This window comes from Ceratina calcarata, unplaced genomic scaffold (genome assembly GCF_001652005.2).
Source record: "Ceratina calcarata isolate Rehan_Ccalc_2016 unplaced genomic scaffold, ASM165200v1 scaffold321.2, whole genome shotgun sequence".
In the NCBI taxonomy this organism is placed as follows: Eukaryota; Metazoa; Arthropoda; class Insecta; order Hymenoptera; family Apidae; genus Ceratina; species Ceratina calcarata.
Genome location: NW_017154760.1, coordinates 248,637 through 262,760, shown reverse-complemented (window position 1 = coordinate 262,760; position 14,124 = coordinate 248,637). Strand labels below are relative to the sequence as shown.

Here is a 14,124-nt window from a genome sequence, read left to right as displayed (position 1 = left end):
GCTCTTAATCACGTTAAGTTCATCACTCAACTTCACCACCATCCATCCCAAAAGTTGGTAATATTATTAAACATTTGTATTCTTGATTATCCTCGACACTTGATTAATTCGTTAGTCACCATATTGCTTTTTTACACAGCTGCATTCACTTGCCGCTCACTTCAGATGAGCAACAGTAAATAGTATATATGCATATACTAAACTATACTTATACATATACATAGATTCAACAATTCAACCGTATACCGCCGTCAGTTGAGAAATAGTTAAATACTAAAACTCAGATCCTTAAGTTTCACTTACGAGATTTAAGGAATTTCTTTTTCATTATTCCTCAACCACCTAAAAGACTGGCCTGTCGCACGAGCCACGTGTCCCGTGAGAGTTGACCATGTACGATGTATACAAAAGATTAACCATGATGTGTTCAATATATAAATAATAATAATTTATGACAGATTTCTTAAATATTAAATATACTGCTGTATTTTCTTCGAAGGACTTAATGAGACAAGAACGAGCAATGTGTTTTAAAGTACCTACGTATGTAGCTCGATCTTGATGTCATTGTATTTTAATAATTAACAGAAGAATTTTATCACTTAATTAAACGATGACGGAAATAGATCTCAAGGAACCCAATGAGCTTAATACGGAGTCCGTTGAGGACATTGTCTCGGATTCTTGTAAAAATTGTGGAGACGTGTGTGATCCTTATAACAAACCAGCACTATGCTGTATCGAATGTTCAGTAAAAATTCATATCGATTGTTTAAAACGAGGCAGCGTCCCAGTATCATTCGTAGGGGACGTATTCTTCGATTTAACTTGTCCCCAGTGCAGTCCCTTTGACGATGAAATAGTAACGCGAAATAGGATGCCTTGGCTCAACGTAATCGTATTGACATTATATAATTTACGTGAGAAGTCAAGTGGTATCAGTAAAAAGGGATACTTTCATTGGAAGTCTGATATCAGTGCATTCGTCGAGCGTAACTGGGATTATTTATTCAAGAAAACAGTGTAAGCTTCGTTCGATAAGTTACAGCGAACAGAAAGCTTAGAGACACCTGACTTACTGTTTCTGTTTCCAGTAAAAGAAAGAAGAATTGGATTGGTACGATATCTGGGACTCTTTCACATTATAGTGGAATCTTTTTTAAATCAGGAACCACGGAATTAGAGGAATCTGGATGGTGGAGGCTGATAGACAATGATCCACCTGAAGTTCTTATTGCTAAAAGTACCATAATGTTTTTAGTACAATGCAGTTACAAGATGTTCGAGTATTAATAACTCTGATTAACAGATGAAAGAATGATATTGGATCGCAAGAAGCAAATTGGTAGTCAGGCAAAAGTAGGAGCAAATAAATCACAGAGTAGCCCAAATCGATCTGAGTCAAGTATTTCTGTCGGGGAGGACAACAGTTGTACTGGATCAGCAAGGAATGAAGAATATTCAACGTATTCTCAAGCTTATGTTCAGCCTGACAAGACTTTATTCGATCTTCTATTGGAGGAAGATGAATTAAACAGTATGCAATCATGGACCTTAAATAAAATGTCTGATAACATTGTCGGGATATTAGCATCGTTTGATTCTAGATATGGAGATCGAAGATGACATGATCTCTAACGAACAAAGTGACACTCCATCTCTGTCTGATCTAATAAGAGACTGCCAGTATCAAACTAATAATTTCCATTTTTCGCAATTACTGGATGATTTCACGTCTGAGTGGACATCCACTATTACGGACAATCCTGGTATCGAAACGAAACGGATGAACGAAGAGGATGAAGAAGGGGATGACGAAGAGGAAAAAGAAATTTATGAAGAGAATGACCAATACGAAGACGACAGTACCGATACTTACAGTTCCGCTCAAGAACAACCCCCTGTGTCTCTGTTTAAAACCACGCAACGCCGCCCGTGGCCTTGGCAAAGGAATCCTGTTATCGGTAAGCATTTCAACTCTATCATACAACTGACGATCCCTACAAATTATTCGATTACAGAAAAAAAGATCCCACGTATGACGCATCAAGAAGAAACGTACTTGTTGCAACAAGCAAACAAGTCTGCTCTTAAATCCGCGCCTCCTGCGATCAGACGATTCTACCGCAAACTGGCTGTACGAAAATTAAAACGAGAATATAATTTACCGATACTAGATATCGATAATTTCGGATGTAAAAGAAAAATGCATGACGCGCCGTTAAAAGATAGGCAAACCGGTAGGGTTCTGGATAGGTTTTTCGGTGACGATTTAGGATCGTTCGAGCAGAGATTGCAGGGATACAACGAACCTACATCGGTGCACAGTCCCTACACGAACAGACTTTTAAAGCCGTTCATAAGGAGAGACGCTTCGTGCCGTCCCTTATGGTTGAAAGTAATGGGAGAGCTTTGTGCCAAAATTAATAAATCGAATCCTAAATGGAAACCGCCGGCCATAGCGCCGATCGATTATTGTTACGTGAGGCCGCAGCACATTCCGGCAATTAACAGCCTGTGCAGCCAGTTTTTCTGGCCTGGAATCGACCGTGAGTAAATATAATAATTACGCAATCATTCAATTAAGCTATTTTTGTAATCGGCAGATATAAAGACACGTTATCGATATTTTTTTTTCAGTGACAGAATGTCTGCAGTATCCCGATTTCAGCTGCGTAGTTCTCTACAAAAAGCTAGTGATAGGTTTCGCCATTCTAGTTCCTGACGTTGGTTACAACGAGGCTTACATATCGTTCTTTTTAACTCGTCCTGAGTGGCGGAGATCTGGTATAGGAACGTTCATGCTCTATCATTTAATTCAAACGTGTATGGGCAAAGATGTTACGTTGCACGTTTCGGCTACGAATCCCGCGTTAATTTTGTATCAGAAATTCGGTTTCAAAGTGGAAGAATTCGTTCAAGACTTCTACGATAAATATATGCCACCGAATTCGCGAGAATGTCGGCACGCGTTGTTTTTACGACTGAGCAGATAATTGCATTGAATGATACATTGGTCACGTGTAGCATGGGCGGAACATCGTCTCAATTAATTTGACTCTTTCAACAGGTTCCCCGATCCATTGTATATATCATATACGTATTTATATCCGACAATAAACCGTAAAACGTTATCGTTAAACGCGAAGAAATAAAAACAATTTTGTTAGAAGAAAAATTACATGAATCATTCTGTAATGAATTAATTCTGAGATCCAGATAAATATTTTGTTTATAGAAACCTCTCGATGATTTCTACACAGCGGGAGAGCAATCTCGATGTATTGCGTTTACTTTCGTTTCTATTCGAACGAATCTTTTAATTAGAAATTGCTCCGGTGATCGAGAATACGCAATGCTGAATTGTTGATAAATACGATAAGATAAAATAAGATACTTATTTCTATGTTATTTAATAGCTCTTCAATTTGCGTCCTTCGGCTATCCTTAAATTTTACGCACACGATGTATACTCCACGATAATTCTAGATATGTTTTAATCACGATCACCGGGTACGTAATTATCAATAGAACACTCAGCTACGTTCAGGCTGTAAGGAGGACCGATACTCGTTTAGTTTTACGCGTAGAATCGCATGGAACGAGCCACGTAAATTGTGAAGAATTCGGAGAAAATGTTGCCAACTCATTTAGGTACGATTAAATTAAAAACTGGATCGTGTCACATATTCGTTTCTCGTTGAGTGAACGTCACGTTTCGTTTCGCGCGCGCTTGACCGTTAGTTGGATTTTCGATCTGTAACACGGAGAGGGGGTTACAGACGTCACGGATAAGTGCTACGGAACTGCCGTCGACCCATTCTCGAAAGTTCCGGAAGCCACTAGAAGGAAAGTTTGTATATACGGACTGCGAAGCTTACGCGACACTTTAGTACGCGAACAGAGGTGTTAAGTGTTGTTTCGACGATTCTGTCAGAGACAGGCGTATCATTAATCTACATTGAATACAGTTTTTGAGGAGAAAACCTTTGTGAATCTAGTGCCAATCGGATTTTCGAATTTGTTGAAGCAATCGCGAGAATAGCGGTAAGTGCGTTTAAGAAACAGCGACTGATACTCCATAGGGGATCCTCTCGGCATTCTATCGAATGATCTTCAACGGAGAAATCGTTCGCGTATGTTCGTACGTTATAGACGGAATACTCTGTTCGTTGGATGTTAGAACAGCGATCGTGAAATTTATTTTTACGTCGCTCGAAATCGTTGCACGTTTGTTGGGAGCGGACACGATCTCTTATACGCGCTCATCATCATTGCCAGAAATAGATATTGGTGAGGATACGTACGTGGGTGTGCGTTAGAGACACATTCGCACTTCTTTCCGCGAGAATATGCGAAAAAAAATGGCAGATCATTGCTAATATCCGAGTGGTCTAACTTGCATCGCTCCACCTGTACCCCTCTATCATCGAACGCGGCGTGTCTCGCTATTCCACGTTTCTCCGAGCTCGATGCGAATGCGATCCAAAATAGTCACAGCGTCTTTGAATTTTTCTTACTTCTTTCTCATAATTAGCCAGCTCTCGATTGCATTGTAGAAGAAGTATAAATCGATATCCGATCTTTTAATGTGGCGTATTAATTATATGAAACGCAAAGTTAAAAGACTATTTCCTTATAGAGGTAGCGTCGTCGATCTCGTATGATCGTAATGAAGAAAGACGCGATCCCGATCCGACGTGTGTTGTTCAAACAAGGGATAAATAATATCTATCCACTGAGTCAGTTTGTAAAAGATGAACACAGTTCTTTGTATCGCGTGACGTCGAAGTCGTACTTGAAGCTTCATAGAGTCGCACTTTTATGGTCACGTTGCGTTAAACGTTCCCAAACAGTCGATTCAGGATGGGGCCTTCGAAAAACGAGTCTGTAATGATGTAATATTTCGCCTAAACTACGCGCTGAGACGTATAGTAACACAATCTCGAATACATAATAAGCACGATAAAGGATACATGTTCTGCACATCTAAATATACGCCGATCTTTAAAAAGACAATCGGATTTATTTTTTCGACGATATGTTATATTTTTTGTTATTTCGTCTGTTGCAGATCGGTAATCAATGGGGAAGGATTACTATAAAATTCTCGGCATAAACAGATCGGCGACGGATGACGAGATTAAAAAGGCCTACAGGAAGTTGGCTTTGAAGTATCATCCCGATAAAAACAGAAGCGCGGGAGCGGAGGAGAAGTTTAAGGAGATAGCGGAAGCTTACGAGGTGTTGTCCGATGCCAAAAAGAGGGAAGTCTATGACAAATTTGGGGAAGAAGGCCTGAAGGGAGGAGCTGGGTCGGCTGGAGGAGGAGGAGGCGGTGGCACCACGTACACTTTCCACGGAGATCCGAAAGCGACGTTTGCTCAATTCTTCGGTTCCGCCAGTCCTTTCCAAACGTTCTTCGAATTCGGTAACCCCGTGGGAAATCGGGTGTTCAGTTTCCACGAGGACGACATGGACATCGACGATCCCTTGGGTCTGGGTGCTGGTCCTCAACGTCCAGGTGGTCCGGGCGGAGCTTTCAGGTCACACTCGTTCAACTTTGTGGGAGCTAACTCTGGTCGAGGAGGAAACAAAGATCGCGCCCAGGATCCGGCGATAGAACACGATATGTATATTTCTCTGGAGGAGATCCTCCGTGGCTGTACGAAGAAGATGAAGATCTCGAGACGGGTCGTGCAACCCGATGGCACCATCAAGAAGGAGGACAAGGTTCTCACGATCAACGTGAAACCTGGATGGAAGGCTGGCACGAAGATCACTTTCCAAAAGGAGGGCGATCAAGGACGTGGGAAAGTCCCGGCGGACATCGTTTTCATCATCAGAGATAAACCGCATTCCCTCTTCAGGAGGGAGGGCAGCGACATAAGATACACTTGCAAGCTCAGTTTGAAACAGGCCTTGTGCGGCACCATCATCGAAGTTCCTACGCTCTCCGGCGAGAAGATCACTTTGAATTTGAATGAGGAAATTGTGAAACCGAATTTGGTGAAGAGGATTCAGGGTAGAGGCCTACCGTTCCCGAAAGAACCGTCAAGGAAGGGTGATCTCTTGGTCTCGTTCGATATAAAATTCCCCGACGTGTTATCGCAAAGTGCAAAGGACATACTTTATGATACTCTACCGAATTGAAGGCGCAAAATTGAACAAAAAAAAATAAGCAGAGCATGTATAATTGTCATCACAACGACAGTCCTCTAATCGTCCCAGTATGACGAGACTAAACACTCGTGTACGTTCTAGTACATAAACGCGTGGTTAGAGAGCTGTGAAAAAATATTTGTTAAGGCGAAGCAAATAATAATTTTATCTATTATCTAGGAAAATGTGATTTTTCCATTAGTCAGACTGCAAAACGAGAAAATCGGTTGTTTTTCATTTGAGTTTAAGCAAGCTTAATTTCTGTTGAAGTTCGGAATCTAACGAGAGAGAAAGAGAGTTGCTTTTCTATGATTGCGGGAGGAATGATTCTAACTAGAGATCAACACCGAATGTATTTGCATTAAGTTGTACGATTTAATAGGGAATAGGTCTGCGTGTGAATGTGATCTGAATAATTTTGTTTATTCTGTACATTTCGAGTGTCGTGTACCTGTGCGTATACAATGTATACATCCTGGGTGAATGAGTGCGTGTCTGTTTACATGCGTGTAGTAAATGCGTCTGACGCGTTCGATTCTGTTCCGAAAGTCTGACCGATAAATCTGCTAAAGTATGACAAATCGAGCCGCAATTATTTTGTTTTCATTCTTTTGTATTTCCATCGTTCCACTATCGATCCATTTGTCATTCATCTGTCCATTGCAATACGATACGATCCTCATTGCCCCTTTGCTTCAACTATACTGGACGTTTTGTCATATTAAAAGCAGAAGAGTGTAAAACATTATTTGTAATGTTTAGCAGATTGTTTTCTTATGTAACGCGTCCCCTTAATTTTAATGGTTGGTTAATTATTTGTACGCTAAAATAATACCGAATACTATTAAGCGACATACAGTTTTGTAGTTTTTATTCAATCCTTTTGTCTCACTGATCCGCTTCTACCATGGATGTAACGTTGGAGTACTCTTAAAATAGACTTCGAACAGGGTGACGTCATCGTCCTATCTCCCGGGACTTTCACGCACAACTGCGAGTCGAAACAGTACGATTTCTGTGTAAAAACGTGCACATGCTTTGTCGTTCATACACCGAGCGTGAATCGGATTTTTTACTTGGACAGACGAGTATAAAAAATAAAGGAAAACATAATAATTTGTATTAGCCGAATTGATGTTACGGCCAGAGAGCAGTCTCATCCGTTGGCTTTACCAAATCTACGTAATCTTTATCGATCCATTCGTCATCATCCAACGGGAACCCAATACCTTGTGAGAGGGAGGTCAGGAGCGGTAGCCCGTCGGTGCCCAAGCTGAAATACTTCATCATTTGCTTGTCCAGAGGAAACGTTTGAGCGCGAGCATTCTGAAGTACAAATTCTATAGTCTCCTCGAAACGAAAACTGTCTGGGAGACAGTGGTGTTGGCGACAAAAATAATTCCGTCCCTCCTCGGCGTGGCACCAGGTCCCATCTGGAAAGTATGGGTCAAGGCCAAGGTCGTTTAATTCGACGCGCGGCGTGTAATAAGACGCTATGTCTTTCCGCCGACAGAATATAGCGCAGGCCATCCATGGCCTTTCGGGCTCGTGCGGCGCCTGCAGGCCACCGCTCTTCCCGTCCAATTCTGGCAATCTCTTGCTGAACTCTGAGCACCTCAGCGCACTGTACTCGGCGATGCTTTTACGTTTCTTCTTGCATAGATGATCGTCTCTGCAGAGAACGACGTCGTACAGCCAGCCCAGGCATCCCTCCGGTTCTAGGCTGTTGCAAAATCGCTGCTTGGTTTGAACTCCGACAGAATTGACTAAGCATCCGCTTTTGCAAGCTCCCGTTTGCCACTCGCTCCACCCTCCTGGCTTGTTCGATCCAGGATAGCTCTGCAAAGCATTTCTGCATTCACCGCCGCGGCACTCTTTCCCTGGGGCGCAGTAGGTTCCATCCAAAGCAGGACCAGCGACGTAGAATCCGCTCCTATGCGGAGTTTTGCATTGTAAAGCTTCGCAGGAGTCGTGAAACGTAGCTACGTCCGCGTCCTTGTCGCGAAGGAACAGCTCGCACTGCCTTTTAGCGGTCCATTCTCTTCCTGGGAGATCGAAGAACCGAGTGTGATCCAATTGTTTATTCGTGGGACGACTTGATCTGTCTGAAAGACAGGGTTTTGTGTAGGACAACTTCTGCGCCAGATCGCGGCTGCATTCTGACCAAACAGTTTCACCATGGGTGCCCCTGGTAGGGGACATTATGTAGCCGTCCTTCGGGCATTTGTTACCCGTTGAATCGTGATGCATCCCTAAACTTGTTTCAAAATTAATTACGAACTATCGAGATATTCGCCCCCGTATCTTCGAGTCGTATCGAATACTTACTTGTGGCCGATTTCGTGAGCGGCTATATAAACGGAAGTGAAACCCGCGGACGGAAACGGTTTGCCGAATTGATTTGTAACGCCTAATTCGGTGATAATGCAGGAATATTGGTCGATGCACAGACCACCTACCACCGACAATCCCATAGTGGCACTTTTCTTTTGTCCGGCTTCCACCACGTAGAAGTCCAAACCGGAAACGTATAATCCTAAATCCCAATGATTCGGATCCTCATCAATCGTGTTCCTCTTCATTGCATACTTGCAAAACGAGTCCAACAATTTTCCACGTTCCCCTTCATAGTGCTCTAGATCACGAGGCTGTTTTTCCATGATCTCCAATCTAACTAAAGAAATATCAATCGCAATCCCTAAACTTGGATGATGATAAATTGCCTGCACTCCGTTTACGTAAGCCAACAGCATGTCACGAATTTCTTCATCGTTTTTATTGAAGAATGGCGAGAAGAGATTGTAGCCGGCCTCGTCGAAGAACAATGCTAATTCCAAATTCAGAGATCGATTCTCATTCCTTATCAGATAGTCCTGACTTTCTCCTATCAAGTTGTCGTTCAGTTCGGTGAAATAAGGTCGATCTTCTGGAAATGCGAAGCTCTTATAAGCCCTCTTGACCACATGAGGCTCACCTAATTTCTCCGAACGTCGTCTGACGTGATCGTCGAACAGCGAGATCTCCTCGCTCTGAAGAGGTGTAATTTCTAGCGTGGAGTTATCCAAAAAGATCAAACCGTGCTGTTGCGAGGAAGAACATATTTAACAATCCCTCCAACGATATTCAATTCCTTATACTGACCACTCCGCGTCCTCCGCAAAGGCTCATAGCCGCTGAACTCAAATCGTCCCTATGCAAATAGTGGCAGGAGTTCGAATTACTCAGTTCCGGTATCAATTCTAAGCCAGCTTTGTTGTGCTTCCAAACTTGAAAATGATCCGCTGTGATTCTATCATTTCTACGTAACGTCAGCTCAATGAACCGGTCGAAAGCTTTAAAACTTAAGGGCACCTGCAATTCACTAACTATAACAAAAGAATAATGATATACGAATAATTGAAAATGAAGGACTACCTCTACACTGTCCTTCGCGTTCCACAATGGTAATAAAACGATTTCGGTGTCCTGCGTGTACGCCAGACGGAACAAGAGCAGTAAAACAGTTTCTAACGTGAAATACATTGTTAGAAATGTCAAGTTCAAGTACGCGAGAGCACGGGAATTCGTTCTTTTATACGAGCGCTAGACCCGTATATCGTTTATCATTTGTAAAATGCACTTATAGATGAAGTGCATGCTGGCACCTGTATCGCAAGTGTCATTGACATTCAGATTTCAATGAGATTACATAACAACAATGCAGCTACTTTACGTTAATGCATAGAAAACGGAATCTGTAAATTGAATCAGTACATTCGGACGATCAATGTTAACTCCGTATTCTATACAATGATGATTACATGAAACTTCTACGAATGCGTGATTTTATTTTTCTAATCTATCGTCAATGGAACGATTAAGGATTTAATAAATTAAGATAAAAATGTGGTATATTTCAATGCATTGTTTGCTCGATGTACAAAACAGATACTGTATGAAATATAATCTGTTCAGGTAAGAACTTTGTACTTTGTTGCATTATATCTACAGATACTGTTTACATCTGCCTCCTTGGTTCTATAAAGTCGTATTACTGTTTATCCTATTTCCGTGTATATTATATACTTCAATAACCATTGCTCGCTCACGCAGCAAATCAATGAGTTATCCTAACAACAAACGTACCGGGGGGGTGTCCGTTCATTTACAACAAAAGTGTATTATTGCATAGGCGACGATTAACATAATCAGGCAACAGTGTAATAAATTTACTTTACGTTGATACACACTTTAAAATGTGTCTACTATCGACCTATGCTTGTAATGTTTAATCGCGGCGCCGTTGGGATCGAGAAATAATAAAAGTGATAAACGCTGCACAACATACGGTATTTTTCTTCGCTGTTCCATGACCTGATCATTTTTGTCAAACCGGCGAATGGAAGGTAGGAATGAAATAGAGAATATGTGTGCTTGTTACAAAAACCTTAGTATTAAAATATTTCAATAAAAACAATAAATAATAATTATGATCGTAATAAAATTAATAGAAGATTCGGCAGTGTATATAACAGCTAAACTTGGCAGGTGTCTCTACATCGTTATTTAATTATAACGTATTTATGTAGTATAAGGGAATTATTAAATAATTCGTTAACTAATTACAGTTCATATACGTCGAGCGATTGATTTCTTTGTCAATGCATCCTTCGTTCCCTTACATTCCTAGTCCGTGACAGTAACTTGGGCTTGTTTCTCTTTCTCTCTATCACTCTCTCTCTTTACAAACGTTCCGAACTATATTATGTACGACACAATGACTAAAAAATCCTTTATACAACGAGGGCGCGCATTGTTTTTGAAACAATGCGTCGAATTTTATTTACAAATTGAATTTCACTCGTCTACCAGCGATAGTTTTTGAATCTCGTCTAGAGAATCTGCTGGGAAATGATTTATTTTCGATTCTCCTGGAGAGGAATCGTTTTCTTTGGATCATATACATATATCGTTCCGCACATCTTCCAAATTACTAGATAAAATGGTGCCAAATAAAGAAGAAAAAAAGAGAATTTACCTTCGGGTCAGTGAAGTGTCTGTCTTCGCTGTCCGTCGCCATAAACGTTATGAGCGACAGTGAACACTTTGATAGCGTATCCCCCGTAAACGATCGAAGGACACATGGCCGCATATAAAATTTGCAGCGAATATTTGCTACGAACACACGTAGGTTTTGGTAGCTTATTTTCTTTCCTATTTCTTCGACTAATTACGTTCGCTACGCGTCTAGAATTTTCCATACAGCGTATCTCTCCATGCATCGTAGACGCTCCGATTTATACTAAACCGTTCACTCATCCCATTTCTTTCCCTCCAGGAAGGAATATAATCTCAATGGTATCAACACATGTTTACGAAAGCGAACACATTCTCGCCGCAAGTAATAGATCAAGACGACATGATTATTCTTCAAATGATTTTTGTCTTCGTTTACCAAAAGGTTTAGTAGCTGATAATATTAAAATGTCTATCACTGTGTAATAGCATTTTTTCTCAATACAAATGTGTGTATATACGGGTAATTATTAAATGTAACTACAATTTCGCAATACATTTGTTCACCTTTGTATTAAATAAATAAATACTATCGAGATAGTAAAACCGGAAAACGATCAGCTCGAACATTAATAATAAAAAAAAAAAGAACGAAAAAGAGACAATGTACACGTAACAATATTAATATGGAAACAATTAATAATTAGTTTCAACGTGAATAACAGAGGAAAAAAAAGAATATATGATGCATCCACCAACCTACTCAACTCCGATTAAATAGATATTGCTCCGACGGCCGTGAGGAGAAACGATAAATCGGGAAGCTTCTCAATACGTACTCGTTTTCAAAGGTAAGTATAAAAAATCGATTAAGATTGTTCGTCATTCGAAGGCCACTGTCCCGAATGATTCCAATCCCAATCCTTGCCTTTAGGACGAAACTTGCTGGTACTCCCGGAGTTGTTCCAATCTCGGTGAAAAAACTTCTTCTTAAAGTGATGCCGTTCCGGGTCCGGTTGACGTTGATACTTGAGAGGCACCGTGGATGAGGTACTACTGTTACTACCGTTGCTGTTCGTACTGCTACTGTTGGATGGATTCGGTGGACGAGGGCTGGTGGGTGAAGGTGTACGCGGAGGTCCCAGAGCTTCATCCGGCGACGGGATCACCGGCGGCGGCCCCGTCACAGCGCTATCCGATCCCAAACCGCTGTCGGGGCTCGTGTTCACTCCCTCTGTCGATCTTCTTCGCTTATCCAGCTCCGTGGACGCGAACGCGACCAATCTATCGAAGCCAGAACTGATACGGTCCTGCCAATCCGCCTCTCCGTCTGCAGCAACACGAATACCATTTAGTTGCTGTACCGTCTGTCCCTTATTGGACGGTACAACGTATGTATTTTCATAAAAATAAGCCAACAACCCTTCTTCTCGACATTAACATCGCTACTCTCTCCAATAATCTCAGTTGTGTACGTGTTAAATATTAGTGGAGTGAATTATATTGTATCGTAGTCACAAGAAGATGCATCTGGTAAAATTAATACAGGAAAATTGTTGAGGGAAGCGGGCAAATAGTATAGATCACAATTAAGGGATTTATACGGTACCTTGTAAAATCCATTTTCCTCTCCTAAATATTAAACTAAGGAAACGCTACGTCATTTCACCTTATCATGCAGAGAACGTGCACCGAAATTACAGAGACCCAATGAATAATTACACAATATTGTGCATTTGTTCAAGTCTGAGTTGTCAATCGCGAGACTATCGACGATCTGAGTCTGGCTTATTTTCATGGAAATTATTTCCTGCGTTTATTGTACTGGCGATTAAGATGCTGAGAGAAGAATCTAATCTAAATCTGTTCTACCATGTATGGCTGTGATAAAAAGAAAAGAGAATTTTGAACAACCCCTGTGGGATAACTCACCAGCAACCACGAACCAAACCCACAGGCAGCCGTAACTTTCATTTCTCTCCCTCCCTCTGAACGTGTCTCAATCTCTAATAAAACAAGCTTCGAGGGGTTGCGAGTGAGATTGAGTATGTGACAGACAGATCTAACCGACAAACAGCTACAGTGCATCTAACAAATACAGCAAACAATAACAAAAAATAAATATAAATAAAGATTAAAGTACCAGCTCCGTAAGATAAGGTGAACCATAAACGATGGAATCTTAAAGATCGTTAGTGCGCAAAAATGAAACTAATAAGAGATGCATAGGCGGAAAACTAATACGACAACGGCGTTTTAAGAAGAGGATGAAGCAAAGTGTGTTTAGTATATAAAACGATATTTACTGAGTTAAATAAATCGCACACCTCTCGTGTACATTAAGGATGTATTGGCTATGCAGTCAATCCCAAAAGTTTATGTATCTTAAAAAAACGCATTTCCTATAATTAAAAATAGTGCATTCTTCTTCTAATTTCGATATTTAACCCCTTGGAAAAATCTCGGAAAAATGAAAAATTTTTTTTTTCTGAAAATATAGAAAAATGCTTCAAATACAAGTTGTTTTTCGTCTAACTTCGATATTTAACGAGTTAACTATGATTAATTGTCATTTTTTTGACGTTGACAAAATCCGACCATCCCAGCGTCGAAAAGGCGAACTTTTGGAAAAAAAAGTTTCGTTTTTCCTCAATAACTCCTAAACCATTGGTTCTACGGGAAAATTGTATATGACCTTTCTTGTCGAGGACGACGAGATCTACAGTTCCTGTATAAAAGTTTGTCGCTAGCATTAATAGTTTACGAGTTATTTGCAAAAAACGAAAAAACAGTTTTTTGCAAATTACTCGTTAACTATTGATGCTAGCAAGAAACTTTTATATAGAAATTGTAGATCTCGTCGAACTCTACAAAATGGTCCTATAAATGTCCCCCTAAGTCCGCCCGTTTAGAAGTTATGGGCAAAAAACGAAAATTTCGCGAAATCTGAAAGGGTACCCCTTGACA

General features: G+C 40.8%; 4 protein-coding genes across 6 annotated transcripts in view; 2 read left to right on the top strand and 2 right to left on the bottom strand.

Moving 5' to 3' along the window:
* The first annotated feature begins 37 nt into the window (after positions 1–37).
* Atac2 (Ada2a-containing complex component 2) lies at positions 38–3,653 on the top strand. Of its 2 annotated transcripts, XM_018024144.2 has the most exons (6): positions 38–1,023; positions 1,095–1,243; positions 1,310–1,537; positions 1,608–1,964; positions 2,022–2,549; positions 2,641–3,653. In XM_018024144.2, the coding sequence occupies exons 1-6, from the start codon at positions 614–616 to the stop codon at positions 2,994–2,996; spliced, it is 2,028 nt and encodes a 675-aa protein (XP_017879633.1). In that variant the 5' UTR covers positions 38–613; the 3' UTR covers positions 2,997–3,653. The 2 variants fall into 2 exon arrangements, with proteins under 2 accessions (XP_017879633.1, XP_026669058.1); XM_026813257.1 differs by having other exon boundaries at positions 1,608–2,549.
* Positions 3,654–3,772: 119 nt separating this feature from the next.
* LOC113463792 (dnaJ protein homolog 1) lies at positions 3,773–7,020 on the top strand. Its single transcript, XM_018024146.2, has 2 exons — positions 3,773–4,047; positions 5,075–7,020. Exon 2 carries the CDS (start codon positions 5,086–5,088, stop codon positions 6,151–6,153), a length of 1,068 nt encoding a protein of 355 aa, XP_017879635.1. The 5' UTR covers positions 3,773–4,047; positions 5,075–5,085; the 3' UTR covers positions 6,154–7,020.
* A 76-nt stretch (positions 7,021–7,096) lies between these two features.
* On the bottom strand, positions 7,097–9,930 carry stl (ADAMTS metallopeptidase stall). Its single transcript, XM_026813256.1, has 3 exons — positions 9,304–9,930; positions 8,491–9,242; positions 7,097–8,419 (listed from the first exon to the last, which is right to left on the bottom strand). Exons 1-3 carry the CDS (start codon positions 9,682–9,684, stop codon positions 7,300–7,302), a joined length of 2,253 nt encoding a protein of 750 aa, XP_026669057.1. The 5' UTR covers positions 9,685–9,930; the 3' UTR covers positions 7,097–7,299.
* A 104-nt stretch (positions 9,931–10,034) lies between these two features.
* gpp (DOT1 like histone lysine methyltransferase grappa) overlaps positions 10,035–14,124 on the bottom strand; it is a 9,815-nt gene continuing 5,725 nt past the window's right edge. Inside the window, exons 11-12 of one of the 2 annotated variants that reach the window (XR_001916601.2) lie at positions 13,090–13,245; positions 12,407–12,487 (exon numbers count right to left, since the gene is read on the bottom strand). Coding sequence is in view for 1 of the 2 variants with exons in the window: in XM_018024073.2 (XP_017879562.1) it covers positions 12,027–12,487 (461 nt within the window). In the remaining variant the exon portion in view is untranslated. Of the gene's footprint in view, positions 12,488–13,089; positions 13,246–14,124 lie in introns of both variants that reach the window. The other variant, XM_018024073.2, reaches the window with a different exon arrangement.

Bases quoted from the DNA above. Each gene is read 5' to 3' on its own strand.
- Atac2 (XM_026813257.1), top strand. From the start codon at position 614: ATGACGGAAATAGATCTCAAGGAACCCAATGAGCTTAATACGGAGTCC. The intron at 1,024-1,094 runs GTAAGCTTCGTT...TTCTGTTTCCAG, and splicing joins TATTTATTCAAGAAAACAGT to TAAAAGAAAGAAGAATTGGA. The intron at 1,538-1,607 runs GTATGCAATCAT...GTTTGATTCTAG, and splicing joins GGAGGAAGATGAATTAAACA to ATATGGAGATCGAAGATGAC.
- LOC113463792 (XM_018024146.2), top strand. From the start codon at position 5,086: ATGGGGAAGGATTACTATAAAATTCTCGGCATAAACAGATCGGCGACG.
- stl (XM_026813256.1), bottom strand. From the start codon at position 9,684: ATGTATTTCACGTTAGAAACTGTTTTACTGCTCTTGTTCCGTCTGGCG. The intron at 9,243-9,303 runs GTCAGTATAAGG...TCCTCGCAACAG, and splicing joins TTTGCGGAGGACGCGGAGTG to CACGGTTTGATCTTTTTGGA. The intron at 8,420-8,490 runs GTAAGTATTCGA...TTTTGAAACAAG, and splicing joins GCTCACGAAATCGGCCACAA to TTTAGGGATGCATCACGATT.